The 18,013-nt window shown below is 31.7% G+C and overlaps 1 protein-coding gene across 1 annotated transcript; it reads left to right on the top strand.

The window, feature by feature from the left end:
- Nucleotides 1-4,427: 4,427 nt before the first annotated feature.
- Nucleotides 4,428-17,188, top strand: LOC106118875 (uncharacterized). The gene is made up of 2 exons (XM_013313637.1): nt 4,428-4,485; nt 15,979-17,188. The coding sequence occupies exon 2, from the start codon at nt 15,989-15,991 to the stop codon at nt 16,874-16,876; it is 888 nt and encodes a 295-aa protein (XP_013169091.1). The 5' UTR covers nt 4,428-4,485; nt 15,979-15,988; the 3' UTR covers nt 16,877-17,188.
- Nucleotides 17,189-18,013: the final 825 nt, after the last annotated feature.

Below are 18,013 nucleotides of genomic sequence, written 5' to 3'. Positions count from 1 at the left end.
TCTGCTCCGAGTACCTCAGTGGATATCTAGTGAGCTGATAATGAGACAAATTGTTCCGCTAACATTGGTAGTTCCAGTTTTAAGGGTTCAGTACCTCGAACGGAAAAAACGGAACCCTTATAGGATCGGATCACTTTGTTGCCCGTTCGTCTGTCTTTCAAGACCCTTTTTAGAAGTAGTATTGATAATAATGTAATTTTGCATTTGCTTTCCAATAGTAAATAGACACATCTAGCGTCTCAAAGTCACGATAAAGTGAAATATTTCGTCAAATAAACAGCATTACAGTGTTACATCTCATTGCATGTTCAGTTGTCGTGTTCGTAGATCGTCACGTCAAAGTATCAACCGCATTAAATCCCACGTCGCGTGCTCAGTCCTGTTACTATCGACTCAGACTCACAATAGAACTGTACTCAATACAAATGTTAATAAAATCACCTATTTCGACAAAGATTAAGTGCTACCGTTAACTTATCTGAAAGGATATGTTATGTTAGACCGAATATATCTATATATAAAAAAAAACAATTGCTGTTCGTTAGTCTCGCTAAAAACGGTTTAACAGATTTATCTTATCTTGGTCTTGAAATGTTCTTAAAGGTCTAGGGAAGGTTTAAAAGGTGATAAAAATTCGAACATTTTGCGGGAAAACCCTTTAGGAATTTTAATTTTAATCCCGCGCGAATGGAGTCGTGGGCGACAGCTAATTTTAAAAACGAAGATTTTTTTATCTAAGTAAAGAAAATAAAATAAAGATCAAATTAAATCAAATCTATAAGACTAAGCTATAATTTTAACAGACAATATTAACTACAAAGACAGAAACAGTCATTTTCGAGATAAAATGTGACCGTAAAAATACAGAAAATTCAAATTATTTTTTTTTAAGAACATTGTTCAGTTGTTTTTCATTCCTAGATTATTATTATGGATTAGTGGATATTCAACTTTTATTCAGATCGATTTTTTATGTTGTATTTGATATATAGATTATTAATAACCTATCATTACAAGTAAATTTTTAGTGTTCGTACGCAGGAAGAAAGACCCGCTTTCAACATCCTCGTCACGAGAGTAACGTTTATAATTATGTTTATTAACTACAGTTATCGGATACAAATTAACATATAAAGATAAGAGAGAGCTACATTAATATATACTTTAAATATACATAATATACTTTAAAACAACCCTTATATCCTTAAACCCGTGAGAAAAAATAGAAGATTAACTTAACAAGATTTTTAAATCAACGTATTTAATTTTTACCTTTAAAAAATATAACATTATCAGCTTGTTATACGTCCCCACCGAGGGGCTCGGAGCCTATCCTGTGTTACGGGTGACTAGGCCATAGTCAACCATGCTGGCCAAGTGCGGGTTGGTGGACTTGACACATACCTTCGAATTTCTTCTCAGATATGTGCAGGTTGCATTACGATGTTTTCCTTCACCGTAAAAATGTCGGATAAATGTACATATGTATATCGAAAATCGAAAAACACATTGGTAAATAGCGGGATTCGAACCCAGGTCCTGCAGATTACAAGTCAAGTGCTTAAACCCCTGAGACACCGACGCTCGCAAAAAAATAGAAACAAGGAGTAAATTACCTATATTTTATCTCTATTTTGCTATTATGATGCCTAAATATGCTTGCATCTGTAAATTCTAAACAGCGTTTCATAATGATGGAATGCATTTACAACACTAATGTACTGCTTTAATAAAAGACTGCTTCCAATTGATCCACCATTGTTACAGTTGATTTGTGGAGGAGCACAGTTAAATATTATGCGGTTTCTGTTTAATGGCAGATCAACCCACCATTGTACCTCGTAGCAACCACTAATGGGATTCGGTTTCCGATTGTGTGAGATTTATTTCTATTATATCCTCATAGATTGCCTTCAGACCTTCAGTTATAGCTTATCTTGAAACCTACCTTATATAACCTGACTATAAATACTTCAAACAACTCGGAGTTTAAACGACAAGGATACCAATTTAGATTTTTTTATCTATTACTTATTTAAACTGTATTATTTCCGATTAACAATTCTAAGATAGAAAAAGTTAAGCTTTAAGATAACTTTACATAAAAAAGTTAACTATTAAACTATTGGATTATTCGTTCTTTAAATATTCATTTAATGACTAGCTGTCGCCCGTAACTCCGTCCTTGCAGTATTTAAGAAACTTAATTAGTAGCCTATGTGTTTTTTCAGTCTATGTTTTACATCTATGTCAAATTTCAGCGAGATACAGCCGTTCTATAGATACATCCAAATAAACATCCATCCATCCAAACATTCGCATTCATAATATTAGTAAGAATTAGTTATATAAACTGATTATCATTTCAATAATTTTGCTGGAAAAAATAATTAATTACAGGGTGTTTTAAATTAGAATTCCGTCAAGCACGCGGAGCAAAAACCTACGTCAGTTCTAATTGATTTTAATCTGACAACGAGGCTAAGCTTTAACTGTCATTAACACCATGGAGGGGCAATTATTCTTTATCAATGATCAGTAACGAGCAGCTGTTAATTAAGTGGTTACTTTTGTAAAAGATCGCGGAACTCGACAGAAGTAGCATAATGAGTTCTTTCATTTAATTTGTTACAGCGTATAGTTACCGAATAAATTAACGATGGAAAAAAGCTTCGCCGAAATTACACTGGTATTTTATTCGAAGTAGGTTAATAAGAAACTAAACAGAATAACAATCATCAATAATATTCGTAAGATACGGGATTAATATCACGATTAACCAGATTGAGCTCTCAACATATCAACAAAGTTCTAAACGTGTTAGTAATAACTTCGAAAGTTTAGAGTTGTATAGATATAGTATGTTCTATTTTGTGTAACGAAAATAACTTCTTCTTATGCCGAAACGCCAGGAAAAACTCTGATTTTTAAAAAAATGAAAATTTTTAAATGCATATGGCTTTCATGATATTGAAAAATGTACAATCTATCGTCAATTAAAATAAGTGAATGTCGTGTGGCTAATTTTATAATGTTTGTTTACAGTAAAAGCGAATCAAATTTATTATAGGTGTATTATTGTTATGCAAATACGAAACTTACGGTGTCTCGATACGCACCCAAAAATACCGACGCGTGCGCAGACAATACCAATTATTCATACTAATAGCGCTAATTTATTTGCCACTGTGGAATTTAAATTTATTCTCGCGGAATTTCTAACTGGACAATATTTTTTGTACGCAATTTACGAGACACTCTCGTTATTATTATTAAAATAATTAATGCTTATAAATGTATAGGATTCTTGCAAAATAATTAGTAATTTAATGATAAACGCAAATGCTTAATAAAAATGAAAAGATCGCTTGCTTTAGAAAACTAAACTACGAAGTATTCGACCAAATAAAAATTACTGCGCATTTGGCGGGGGTGAGGACGCATGATTAGGGAAAATTTCTTCTTTCTATGCGTCCCCTTCTTTGTTAATTACTTTGCAGCACATATGCAAATAAAGATATCTGTGAGCAACAGTCAATCGCTATTTTGGCAAATTTTGATGGCCGCTTGCTCCTTTGTTACTACAAAAAAAAAACCTTTTACAAAAAAAAATTATAACTGAAATGAGCTGTCTTTACTGGATCTCACAGAAAACTGTGATGAAAAGCTCTATAATGAAATAGAAATCTTTGCAACATCTTAAAAGTAACAAGTATTTGTTAAATTGTCATAAACTATCACATTTACATGTTACACGGTTCATGAACTTCATAATACGGAATACTGTCAACAAGTCGTAAAATAAATAAAGCGTTTAGAAATACATATATCATATTAATTTAAATTTCAGATAGTGTTTGAATAATCACTCTTATTCATCATAGTCGAGACATTTGAATTCTCTTTTTGCGCTGCGTCGACTAATAAATGTAACTAATCAATAACCCGCGAATAAACACTGAATAACTGTTTGCGATTATTATTTTGGTTAAACGCTAAAAGACTCGGTCATTCACCTCGGCCATTACTCACTAAGCATCAGTTAAGTAAGGTAGCTTAATCTTAGATGACACAAGAACATGTGATTATTTTATGTCATAATAAGCTATACATATTTTTAAAGAATTTGAGACTTTTTTCATTGAGTTAGTCTTAGTCTTAGTTCTATTAATTAACAAGAACATATTAAAAGTGTGCTTTTATTTTATTAATTCATTGTGTAACTATAATCTTTTTTTTACATTACCTACTTCGATTTGGACTTATTATTGTGATATTGTGTCAATGAAAAGCTTAGGTTTCCCTTGTACAGCTAAAACAATTAGTATTGTACCACTGGTTGCGTTTTCTAAACACTATGCGGACTATCAAAGCCACGTCTGGTATTTCCTGTGCGAACTAAACACTAACGGCTTTGTTTTTTACAGGTACATTGCAGAACAAATCCATAGTCCCGAGTTGTTGATATATCTATTAAATTAAGACGTAAGTAGAAAATATATTATCTTTTTTTTCTTTTCTATAATAGGGTATGTATTATAGAACTTGGTATAAACAACTTTTACTAGGAATATCTAAATCTAACTCATGTATAAATGTCGTTATGCGATTCTCTAAAAGTAAGGTTTAATAGTTATTGTTGCTATGAATAGTTTTAAAATGTGTTTGCGGAACCCAAAAAAAGTATAATATTGTTCAACACAAATTCGATAAAGCATGTTTAATATTCAAATATTATTTTATTAGTAAATCCTCAAACGATGTTTAATCTATTGACTTTATGATCCTTTATTTAAATTTATTACGGTAATATCTCGTGTGGGTTTATATTTTTTTAGCTATTCGATATATTATAGTACTAAAATTTACATATTTATATTATTTCTATCGTATTTCATGACATGGGATTATTTAGTTAACAACATCTGCTGAGTTAAACAATATTTCATCAAACTAAATCTATACAAATTACATTTGAAGTGTCTGTATGTAATACCCAAAAAAAAAGAAATCATTCATAATATATTTGTTTGTGTTGCTGATTCTGGAAAAACTAATTTATAAATTTTTGTCTGTCTATTTGACCCGGGTAATCTCTAGAACGGCAGGATTGATTATTACGTGATTTTGACGTGAAGATAGCTGAGCCGATGCATGCGGAATATATTGTAGGATACTATTTTTTAGTGAAGTGAAGTCGCGGGCGATAGCTAGTCTAAGAATATTTTTCAGTGGACGACTTTTACCATACTATACATAAACTAGATTTAATATAAAATCTAATTCAATGTACCAATAATATAAATCCAGCCTTTCGCTTGTTCTTTAGCGCTTGAATATCAATTGAACGTTTTCTACAACAGTATTTATTGATAATTGTAAGTCCCGGGTCAATAGCAATCTAGCTCGCATTTCCACTGCGTACTACGTGCAATGATAATATACGTCTAATACGGAATCTATTAATTTGCAATACAACATAATTAGTTAGGATTCCTTAACAGAGTGGTGGTTACGTAACCACTGAAGCGTGTGATTTAGGTTAGAGCAGTGGTTCCCAAACTTATTTTGTCTACTGTCCAATTTGAGAATAAATATTTTTTTAGCGCCCCCATATTTTCACATATTTAAAAACCACTATAACTTCAAATTAAATTAATTATTGTGACCTATATATGTATATTAATGAAAAATTCTAAACGAAACTTTTACTATAACCCGCAACTTGAAACCTACAGCGCACACAAGGAGGCGTTATTGCCCACTTTGGGAAAGACTGGGTTAGAGCATTGATATGTTCAGCTTGTCTTTTTATGGTTTAGTTAGTTCAGGATATTTATTTCTCTTCGTTCGATTATTTCTTTCTTTTGTCTTGAAAAAAGATACAGTTGCACTATTTTTAAGGTATGCGTCCATTAGGACGCGCTGTACGCACCAATTAAACGGATTTACTTTGTTATGTAAAAACATACAAGTTAACGAAAATCCGTCGCGGGCCGTGCGTGCTTTGCGTACGACGCGGGCCAATGGACGCGAACCTTTATAGTCCATCTCTACTTGAACATTAATGTAAAATAAGTCGTTTGTTTGTTTTTTCTTCATATGGAAATTAGGAATAACAAATATCAATCACTTTTGTATTTCTTTCATCTTAATATGTGGTATAAAAGTAATAGTAGACCCTTGGTCCGTGGTGGGGTCCTAGCGCTTTAAGACTTTTGAAGGACATATCCAAAAAATTAATCGACATCACAGGGGACCGAAGAGCTGGCAGCTACCTCGGACAAAGAATTAGTTTAGCTGTCCAAAGGGGGAAAACTGCCAATATCTTCGGGACCTTGCCTAAAGGGATTCCTTTTAATAATATATTTTAGTAAATTATTCGTTTTTTAATATTTTATTTTATATCATAGATTTAAGACTATTCATTAAATTCTTTGTTAGTTTATATAAGGTTATCTTCATTAAATTACGGCTAATGTTGCTTTATTGTAACATTGATATAGTAATAAAATTATACAATACAATGACATTAAATGACGCAAGAATGCATTCATCTAAATGCTAATAATATGTTTTATTAGTTTTTATTAACACGCTATAATTACATTATGTTACGTAAAAATTACTTATGATAAATACAAGTTGCAATTAATAAAGACGTGTAATTTGCACTACAATTAATTTCAATTATTGTAACAAACGCACTGTTCGAATGTATCATTAAATATACAATTAGGGTTGCCTCACAATATTAATCATTATTATCTTTGTTATGCTTTTGCACAGCCCTAACCTATCAGTACTAATGCTAATTGCAAGCTATTAGTTGGCACTAAATTACGTCTATCGTTTTAAAACAAAGGAGATAGGTTTAATGTTCAGTTCGTTGACTTCCTTATGTTCAGGTGTTTGTTACATTGAATACAATGGAAATATGTTACATAAAACTTTTACGTACATTATTATGACTAGTTTTCAATAATACGCTATATAATAACAATACTGTAATATTGCAAAGCATTTTTTTATAGGAGAAGGGGACAAATGAGCAACAAATGGCCTAAAATTATTTGATCCGACGCCCATGGACATCCTCAACGCCAGAGGAACCGCAGATGCGTTACCGGCCCTTAAGGAAGTTGTAGCATTGCTTGCAAAGTTATCATTTCTCTTTTGTTATAATATAAAAAATGTCTATTTTATATCGATATTCGTTGTAAGCTCAAGGAAAGTTACGGTGACAGCATTCTGTTCAGGTTGCATCACAATATTTTTTTTGACGGTTAGAACCTTCTGATTAACGTACATTAGAACTTCGTAAAATGAAGCCAACATTAATACAGGTATCGGGCTGGACATACAGATTTTTGTCCTATCCGGTCAAGCGACTAACAACTGCGCCACGACGCTCCGTATATAGTAGTTCTATCTATAGTAGAATTCATATTTTAATGTTATTAATCACGTAATTTATGAAGGACCTTCCAACTATACATTGAACGAGTACTAGTAGACAATCAGATCGTTACGCTGTAACTTTACAAATTAAAATAGAATCTTAGCAGTAATGAAGCTATTTACACTACTGCATATTGCAAAGGAGTCTTATATTACAATTAATGAAATAATTAGGTACGTTGATCTATAATATAAAAATGAATCGCAAAATGTGTTGGTAAGCGCATAACTCAACAACGACTGGACCAATTTGGCCAATTCTTTTTTTAAAATGTTCGTTAAAGTTCAAAGATGGGTTTTTACGGCGAGAAATATTCGAATAATTGCCGGGATTAATTAAGTTTTTTTAATTTCACGCGAACAGAGTCGCGGGCGACAGCTAGTATTGAATAAAGTTATTGATGTAACAAGATATTTTGACACCAAATAAACAAATTAGCACATAATCCAATGACCGTATGGTATGCGGTCTGCTTTTCAATTCATGTGTTAATGTCGCAATGGATTATAAACAAACCAATTGACTGAAAACTAGGCCAGAAACAAATTACCAATAATTATCCATATTGAATTTTATCAATCTATTAACGGTAAAGTTAAGACGCAAATATTGATGATTGAAATATAAAGCTGCAATACCCAAATGGTTGATGACACGGATTACCAATCACAAGGTCATAGGTTCAAATTCAAAAGGAAACACAAGCTTAGTTGAGATGGTTAAATTTAGTAAATTATGCTAAATCAACTAATTGTCCGACTCACTATGAATAAGGGCCCTCGAAGAGTGCGAAAGTATACGATAGTGTTAGCTTTTTTATTTAGTTTTTAATCTGTTAATATTATAAGAATAAAACTTAACGTTGAAGTACTATTTATTGTATTATAGAAAAGGATTAAATAATAAGCTCTTTATCAACTTTACGAGTTAAGTTAACAATCTTGAATGTGTATTGCTACAGATTCTAAATCATGATATTCAACTTTTATTTTTTGTAGAAAATCTATCGGAAAGCGCCGCTTGTTAGACTTGTTTAACAAGGCAAAGTTCCCACAGGATGTCTTATGCATTATTATAATAGAGGACACAAACACTGTAAAAGTACAGTCGCGTTCAATGGCGGTATTCCATAAAGCAATAATCGTTGGTTCGTCTCTTATACCTTGAAATGTTAAACAATAATAAGAGTACAGTACAAGAAAATGTCAGTGGTTTTTTTATGAAAACATCGTTTGTATCCTAATTTTTTTTTATACACCCTTGTATTTTTTTATGATTTTTTTTCTAAAACTGAGTTACTGCAAACGGAACCAACTGTACACTTTATAATTTCCAAGTGTAACTAAAAAGTCTAAAGTGTTATTGTCTTTGGCGAAATTTGACCGAACCACATACTAATAGTTTGGTGGTCAATGGTCAGTCAGAGGGAGAGCCTTTGACTATATAAATGGATAATAATTTGCGGTCGAGAAATATGATGCCTACTTGTTTATGGAACGCCAACCACAGAGAATGCCGTACAGGTCATAGATTTAGGTTCATTTTTAAACTTTCTATATTTAGTTTTTTATACTTCAAGATTCGACTCGCAAAACATTATTATAACCATAAAAATTCATTTTCTCATTTTTTTAAAAATAAATAAACAGCTATCTCCCGCGACTCCGTCCACGCGAAATTAAAAAAAATAAAACTCCAGCTAGTACTCCATCTATGCCAAATTTCAGCGAGGTCCAAATATCCATTCATCCATCTAAACATTCGTATTTATTAGTAAGATTTCACGCTCACTATTCATCAATTCTGGCATGTTAGATACAATGTGATTATTTCTAGGTCATAACTATTGATTGGAAAATAGACGCTTGGAAAATGCTATTTCCTTTGAATGCTAAACCCAGTATCTGTCAGGCATTGCCTGAATTATGAGAGAAAGTGTCTTTATCATGCAATGCTTAGTAAAACGGTGATACATATTATTTTCTATTAAGAAACAAGTTTGAAGCGTCAATAGCCTAAATAGACCACGAGGTCGGGGGTTCCAATCCCGCCATTCGACTATTGTCGTAAACCATATCCTAGCACAAGCCTAGAGCTTAATTGGAAAGGTTAGAGAAATATTAGTAAATTTACAAAAAAATCTGCTAACATTTTATTAAAAGATTATTAGGTGCTTGTGTGCAAAATATCGCCTTAGTATTTAAATAGCAAAGTGTTCATCAAATGGCTCAATTAAATAAAGAAAGAGCAAAGCTACGCTTGAACTTTTCGTGTATATTGACGTTTATAGAAGCAACATTGTAACAGTGCTTTTAATCTTGCTAATATAAATTGGTGTAATAGCACAATTTTCGATGACATTAAAAATATATCTACTCAGTTCTCTGTGTTATTATTAATCTAACTATACAGCATGTTTTAAATTGCCACGACGTTTTTTTTTTCATCATTGTACATACATTTCACATTTATGAATATTGGAATGCAATCCATTTCTCGTCTCAAAGAGAATACTTCAATGATCATTTCAAGTAATCGTCGATTTTGTCATAAAACATAAATAACAATCATTAGTGATATAATTCACTTGCGATGCTTGTATCTTATAAGAAACTTAACGAGGTCCGACTGCGGTTCGATTGTCGGTGTCTTGATGACGTCATTACGTAGGATCTTTTCCTTTCATGTCCACGAACCGTAGTGAAAGTAGATTAAAAAATGTCATTCACATTCCTTACAAACATTACGTTATCTGTAAAAGGAAATGTTATCTCATCTCTCATATTAACTCTTTAACTTAAAGACTCAATGGAACATCCTGTATAGAGTTATATGCATTGATTAAAATAAAAGTATTAACTAATGTCAAGAGCTTAGATTTAAATCCTTTGAATTCCTATTAACAGGACGCAGTATTATGGACGATCGCTTTACATTTTGTTATCTTTCACTGGATTGGAGTTAAAATATTAATAAAATGAGTTTCTTGGATTTGTTTTTGCAATTGCTCAAGCGATTACAATCCATAGACAAGTTTCTAAGCTCCATTAATTCTTAATAGTGTCTTATCCATTCAAAAAATATAAATCTATGAGTTTTTTTATTAATTGAAAAACATATAACTTATTAAATTTGTTTTATTTACTTTTGGTACATTTTAACTTGAATGTAACATGTAAAAGAGAGTTTCTCACGTAGTTGGGAAATCGGTTAGGCTTTTTAGCAGTGCAGTGAAAATTTAACGCGTTTTAACTGCACTCAGGTCGACGACATAGAATTGCCTCAAGAAATGCAAGCGCGCAGATCTCTATTTGTAAGCGAAATACCAGAACATTTCAATACTAATTACTTAGCAACTGACTCAAAAAGTACAGTTAGACACTGTTTAGTTAAACACGTGTTTTAACCCTTTGACCGCCATTGATTATTATATCAATGGTTATAAAAGAATATGTTTTTTCTTAAATATGTAACACCAAAACTTCTTCCGATATAAGTACTGTTAGGAAGAAAATTCGATACTATTCCGGTATACTGGCGCAACACTAGCTTTACTATAATGTCGACGTTTATGCCCCCTCATTATTCGATTGTGACACTTGACTTGGTAATGAAAGCGCGCAATTCGCGCCAAAAGGTTCATTTAAAAATGTCTAAAAGTACTTTGGTATTTATTTTTCAAGATTGCTTTTCGGAAACCTAAGCATAATATTTAATTAATTATGATTTCTGGTAACGTCTAATAACAGGGTGTGATAAAAGGCTTGATTATGTTTAAGCTAAATTGTTAATAAGTTTTTATGGCCAAAAAGTTCTTCTAAAGTTAATTAATTAAGTTAAAAAAACTGAACAAAAAACGAGTTTCAAAAATGTTCTATGGTCGATTAACTTTAAATTCATTCCGTCGTTACAACTGCTGTTAGTGATTTCCTTAATTTGCGGTAAATTCATGGTCACAAATATTATTTCAATGATATTTGTGACCAAGGATTATTGTTAAACTAGCTTTTGCCACTTACTTCGTATGCACGGAATTAAAAAAAAACTTAATAAGTAGCCTGTTTTCAAAATACATTCCGTTGAGCAGTTCTAGAGATACCTTCTGACAAACATCCTTCTAACATTTGAGTTTATATTATTAATACTAATTCATTCTTTCAATATATATATTTAATAATCCAATAAATGGACATTAATTATTACATGTAATACATAAATTAACACGTTTCTTATATAATTTATATCATATTCTTGAATTGAAGTATGCTTCCATATCGGTCTAAAAGTTGCTCTACATGTGTTGTCAAACATGTTTTTATTCGCATTTACTAAGTAGATCCGATCCGATTATGGCAAGTTCATTAAACGACCACCACTATTTACAACAAGAACCAGTGTCAATCAAACCAGTCAATAGTTACACTTGAAGACAAATTTAGTGGTACACTAAGTTCCAAAAAATATTATGGATGTTTATGATACGTATGTTATCTATTGAGAATATATATTTCTAATCTACATTGTTAATTGGTCACTAACAAAATTCTGACGATTCTTAACTAAGGGAAGATAAGTAATCATTTACTTTATTGCAGCTAATATCGTAAAAATTAACAGCATAATAAGAGAAAAATATTACTCGATAGAAACACTGTCTTTGCCTATAAATGATTTCACACTAGCTGTCGCCCGTGACACCGTCCGCGCGGATCTAAAAAAAAGTCTTAGTAACCTATGTCCTTTCAGACTATGTTCTACATCTGTGCCAAATTTTACGAAAATCCATTCAGCCGTTCCGGAGATACCTTCAAACAAACATACATCCATCCATCCAAAGTAAGATAGTAAGATTATCCTCGTTATTTACCTATAAATACTATGAGTAATAACTGTCTTTTTCTGACCCTTAAATGTGTTCTTAAGTGTATTTATCAAGACATCAGACTTACGGTCGTCAAAAAAATACATTTTGATGACATTGATATATATATAAAAATAGTGATGCGATAATGTTTTTTATTTATTATTTTTTATACAACAATGCACTTGACTTTTGACAGCTCAAAAATTAATGATTTATGCGCCTGGAAGTTGAATTGTGCTTATTAATGCCTTCTAATCAATTAATATATATAAGATGATTTCTTTTTAATATTAAAACAAAATTCTATCGTAATAACCACAACGAAAAATTATTATATGTTTTTAGTATTTTTTCGTGTAAGTAGGTAAGTTTAGACCTTAATTTGGTACCCATACAGTAATATTATATATATCCATTTATCTTATGGTTACGTACAGTGAAACTGGAAAATATGAATAGAGAGAAATACTTCAATTTACAGATTACGTGAAACGAAACATGCATAAATAATAAATACAAATGTATAGTTTTATGAACGTGTGTGGCCGAGACTTTCTCCGTGTGGACAAATTGCTGGCAATGCACCGTAATGCGTTGTCGCCTTCTATAGCAAACGGTTAGCTACAGCTGTTGGCAAAAAGATTTATGATGTTAAACCATTGATAAACTATTACTCAGAATTATAATACACTTTTTTGATGCCGTTTATAAGTCACGTATTTTAGCTTAAGCATTCCAAACAGAATAATAGCCAAAACTAAAATCGGTAATAGGGTAATCAAACCGTTATTGTATACCCGACAAACATATTATAATAATCTTTATATCAATTATAAGGATCAGATATAAGACTTATATTAAGGAATAAACTATATTTTCGCTATAATATTTTTTTAATTACAGTGTCATAAGCTAAAATAATTATATTAAATGAACTTAATTTACTTAAAAAACGGAACAAATATCTCGTATTAATTTTACCAAACTTAAGATAACTCGACCCAAATATTTACAAAAGATCGTACAGAATAAATATAAAACTTTAATTTGCACAGATAAAAAAACGTACAAAGATATTTCTGACTCGGTCAATTTTCGTACATAATCTACGATAAATATTTCAATAATGGTTACAAAAAATGACATATGAATCTGTTGAGATCATTAATGCAATGCGAAAGATTTCACAAAAAGCATAATTGAGGTCGGAAATACGGCTCACTTTGCTTGGCGTTTTATTTCAAGAGGACATTAACTCTTCGTTTACCTTTTTTTATTCATACAACTTTTTGTCATCAGCCAGTAAACTTTGCGTATTGATAAATATGTCAGACAGGGATGGTAAGTCAATCAATTATGCATAAATTTATTACAGAAGCTGGTTTAGTTCACTAAAAATAAAAAATAATAAAGCTTTTTCATACTATTACTTTAAATACTTTTTGTGGCATTTCTCTTAAGAATATACTCACTGGGTTTATATCAATAATCGTCATCATCATCATCATCAGCTCACTATACGTCCCCACCGAGGGGCTCGGAGCCTATCCTAAGTTAAGGGTGATTAGGTCATAGTCAACCACGCTGACCAAGTGCGGGTTGGTTGACGTCACACATATCTTTGAATTTCTTCTCAGACATGTGCAGGTTACATCACGATGTTTTCTTTCACCGTAAGAACGTCGGATAAATGTACATGTGACAATCGGAAATCGAAAAACACATTGGTACATAGTGGGATTCGAACCCAAGACCTGCAAATTGCAAGTCAAGTGCTTGACCCCTGAGCCACCGACGCTCCCTATTATCATTATAAATCAATAAATTGTATTTTATTCATAATTTTAGACATAAGTGTTAAAAACGTTTGCTGCCTCTAATAAAACAGTTTACTGGCTCTGTGTAGTTTAAAAGATGATTATGTTTTTTTTAAGTCAGTAAAGTTACCGTTTAAGGTTACAATTACCTTCTTAACTGTCTAATGCAAGCCACATTTAAATTTAAATAATTCGAAAATTACACGATATGAATATTACAAATTGCGGTCAACGTAACTACTATCATGATCAAATTATGAACAGTAATGATTGGAAGTGCTTTTTTTTTTTGTTTATGAACAATATTATAAAATCAAGGAAATAAATAACTGGCCATTGTAAGGCAGGAACACAAAAGTGGACAGCATAAACCTTTTTCGAAGTTTTTTAAAAAAAATATTCTAATAGGTAGAATACACATCTATCATTTAAATTTCGTTAAAAAAACAAATACTTATATTTTTTAACCTTTAAAATATACGTAAAAAAATAATAAATCACGTAAATATAAAAATAAAACATCGAATTACACTATAAATTATACTGCAAAAGTATTTAATATTATTGTGAACACATTTTTATTAGAAACAATTTTTATGACTCAACTCTAATTCCCATGACCGTGTGTAGCCAGCCTAAAGATAATGATATGCGGTAACTCGTATAACGTTACTTAACACGACCAGTTAATAAACGAGCTTTGATTTTATTGCTTTTTAAAACAGATCATAATTAATAAGGCCCCAATCGATGCAATGGATCGTGATCTTTAATTTCTTATTATCTTAATGTGTTATGATCGAATAATTCGATACTTCTATGAGATAATAATAGTACATTATCTTTACTAGTTACTGCCGTAATAAATGTTTACGTGACGGTTACCATTGCAATGACCCCATCGCATTTTTTTTGTATTTTTAACGACACTGTGAGACAAATCTTACTTCTTACCTATATTATAAATGCGAATGTTTGGATGGATGGATAGATAGATGTTTGTTAGAAGGTATCTCCAGACCGGTTGCATGGATCTGGCTGGATTTTGGCATAGATGTAGAATGTAGTCTGAAAAATACTGGCTACTAATAAAGTTTTTTCTTATTCCACGCAGACGACAATTAGTAAACACTAAATTAGAATAAAGAAACAAAAGAAAAAGTATTGAGTTTGTAAAACCAATGCTTCGTTCACATAACTGTAGGTTTCGACTGCATTATCACATATTGTTGTCTCCGATTTTTTTAAGACAATGAGAGAGATAACAATATGATTCAATAATAGAGTCAGTAAAGTCGAAACCAATATGATAATAAAATACATTACAATACCCAAAATACCATTGTTAAATAATATCAATGTCTCTAAAACGGTAGCAAAACAATTTTAATTATAATAACATAAATAATTATATACCAGGAGATTGGCGCTATGATAATTAATTGTTCTCTATGTTAATTAATTCGAGCATCTCCATGAAGTATTTTATAACATTACCTCTTTAATTTTTTATCTTTATAATTAAGAACGCTTCGTTTGTTATGAAGTAAATGAACGCTGGATCTGTTATAGATGAGTGACCGGTTTATTAGTGTCGGAAGTCTATGAAAATAATCATTATGTTTTAAGAGACTGTATCCTTTTTTTAAAATCATTAGGCAAAGATTAAGAAACAAATAAAACAATTTTTTTAAATAAAAAAGGTTCCATAATCTTTTACTATTATCCGTCTACTATTTTTGTATCAGTCGTTATTCGATGTATTTACTTAAGCATGATTAAATTTTACTATTGAATAGATAGCATTGTAATATGATATCGTTTTCTCTTTTCAGATCCAACAAAATGGTGAAGTCCAGTTTCCTATTTGGTCTAGTAGTCCTGGCGGTGGTATGCCCTGGCCAAACCGCTCCGAGAAGAAGATCTCGTGCTGCTGCCCTCCCTACGGAAGAGACAACTGAAGCACCCATCCGTCAGAGCAAGCTTGAAGAGAAATACAAAGAAGAAATCACAACTAGCGCCCCAGAATCAACGCATAGAAGGAATAAAGCACTAAACTTATTTGGCTACTTCCCTCCTTACATGTCTTCTGGCCTTGATTACGCGGACGATGATGATGATGACGTCACCTTCGCAGTAAACGATGATAACTTTAGCGGTGAAGATTTATCTAGAACCATACCGTCTACACGAAGACAGCAAAACAAGAAGAAAAATGGCAATGGAAACCTCTACCAAAATGATAATTTGAACTCTCTACAATACGATAATTCACCCATTTTCTATATTAGATTACCCCCTACACCTTACATGTTTGTTCCTGGTTTGGGTTATGTATCGCAACCACCTTCTCTTGGTCCCCCTATGTCCCCACTTATGCCTCAAGGTGTTCCTCAAGTAGCTGATCCGTTTATCAATCTGCCTCTAGACTTCGTATCAAATGGGAAACCAACTGGCGTGTACCAGTGGAGCGGCGCTGGCTATCCCCAGGTTCCTCAAATGGGATCCGTGGATCCCTTTGGCTATGGTGCACCGCAACCTATCATACCCGCACCGAGACCGACCTACAACCCTCCAGCATATCCCAAACCGAAACCGACGCCAAGCAATTCTAAGGTCACCAATCTTAAAGGCCCATATGTATTCAATGGAAAGCCAGCCGATAACGTCTATGTACTAAGGGACACTTACAATTCTATATACTCAGATGCTCTTCAAAATTTCTATCCTTAAAATGTAATTGGAGATAATAGGTTATAATTTGATGGCTCGTATCGAGCCTATGTTTTTTAGAAAAACAATTTTGATTATTTTCAATGGTGCAATCAATTTATTGACCTTATATTTTTAATTTTTTAACATATGGACTGTATCTTATTTTTGAATTTAACGGACCGAATATTTCTTCAAGGAAAAGAATTCAACGAGATTTGTTAAAATATCACAACAAACTTTAAACTTGTTTCCTCCACTAAGGCCGTGAGATGATTGATTGATTAATATAATTAATTTAAGTAATTAATTAGTAATTTTTCCTTAACTATAAAGATAGAAGTTTCTAATTTAATTTATTCTTTTAAAAACGTAGAGATTATTTAATATTATAAATTATTTTAGATAAGTAAGTACAAAAACTGCAATGTATTAATCCATCCATTAGTAATACATACATTACATAATTAATTGTAATTAGTTTTGTATTGTTTAAAAATAATTAATATTTTTAATTACATAATACTTTTATAATACTTGCATTGTATAACTCAGTGCTTATTTTTTATATCAACTTAGTTATTCCTTTAGTAAATAAGTAAAACTTAATAATTTCATAGGTTATATAGATTTAAGATGTAAGCCACCTCCTAGTCTCTCGTGAATTGTATTTAAGCGAGATACGTAGAGAGATTACGAAAACCAACAATTCGTTCGAAAAAATTATGTTTTGATAGAAAACTGCTTTCGAGTACGACTAATATAATATGGTACTTACTCAAAGTTGAACAGGGTATGTTTGAAACATGAGTGCAGAGTTTTGATCCGATTTCTCAAAAACCTGTAATAAAAATTTAATAATACATTGTGTTCCGATTTCCCCTAATTATCATAATCACCGTAAATTACAGAGAAAATACGGTTGGATCAAATTGTTTACGTCCTGAATGTAGTTTTATTCATGTTTTACAATATTTTGAAGGATAATTTAAATGTAAAGATGACATAAGAAACATATTGCGCATGCGAAATAAATGAAAGGTGGTAATTAAAAAAAAACTCGCCTTTAGGCCTTTTTTCGCCTCGCAAGAAACAAAGGAAAACTGATCGCCAACCTTCGCTAGTCGGAGAGGCACCTCAAGAAGAAGAATTTAAAAA

Source organism: Papilio xuthus, unplaced genomic scaffold (genome assembly GCF_000836235.2).
Source record: "Papilio xuthus unplaced genomic scaffold, Pxut_1.1 DF827542.1, whole genome shotgun sequence".
Lineage (NCBI taxonomy): Eukaryota > Metazoa > Arthropoda > Insecta > Lepidoptera > Papilionidae > Papilio > Papilio xuthus.
This window is presented reverse-complemented; position numbering and strand designations above follow the sequence as displayed.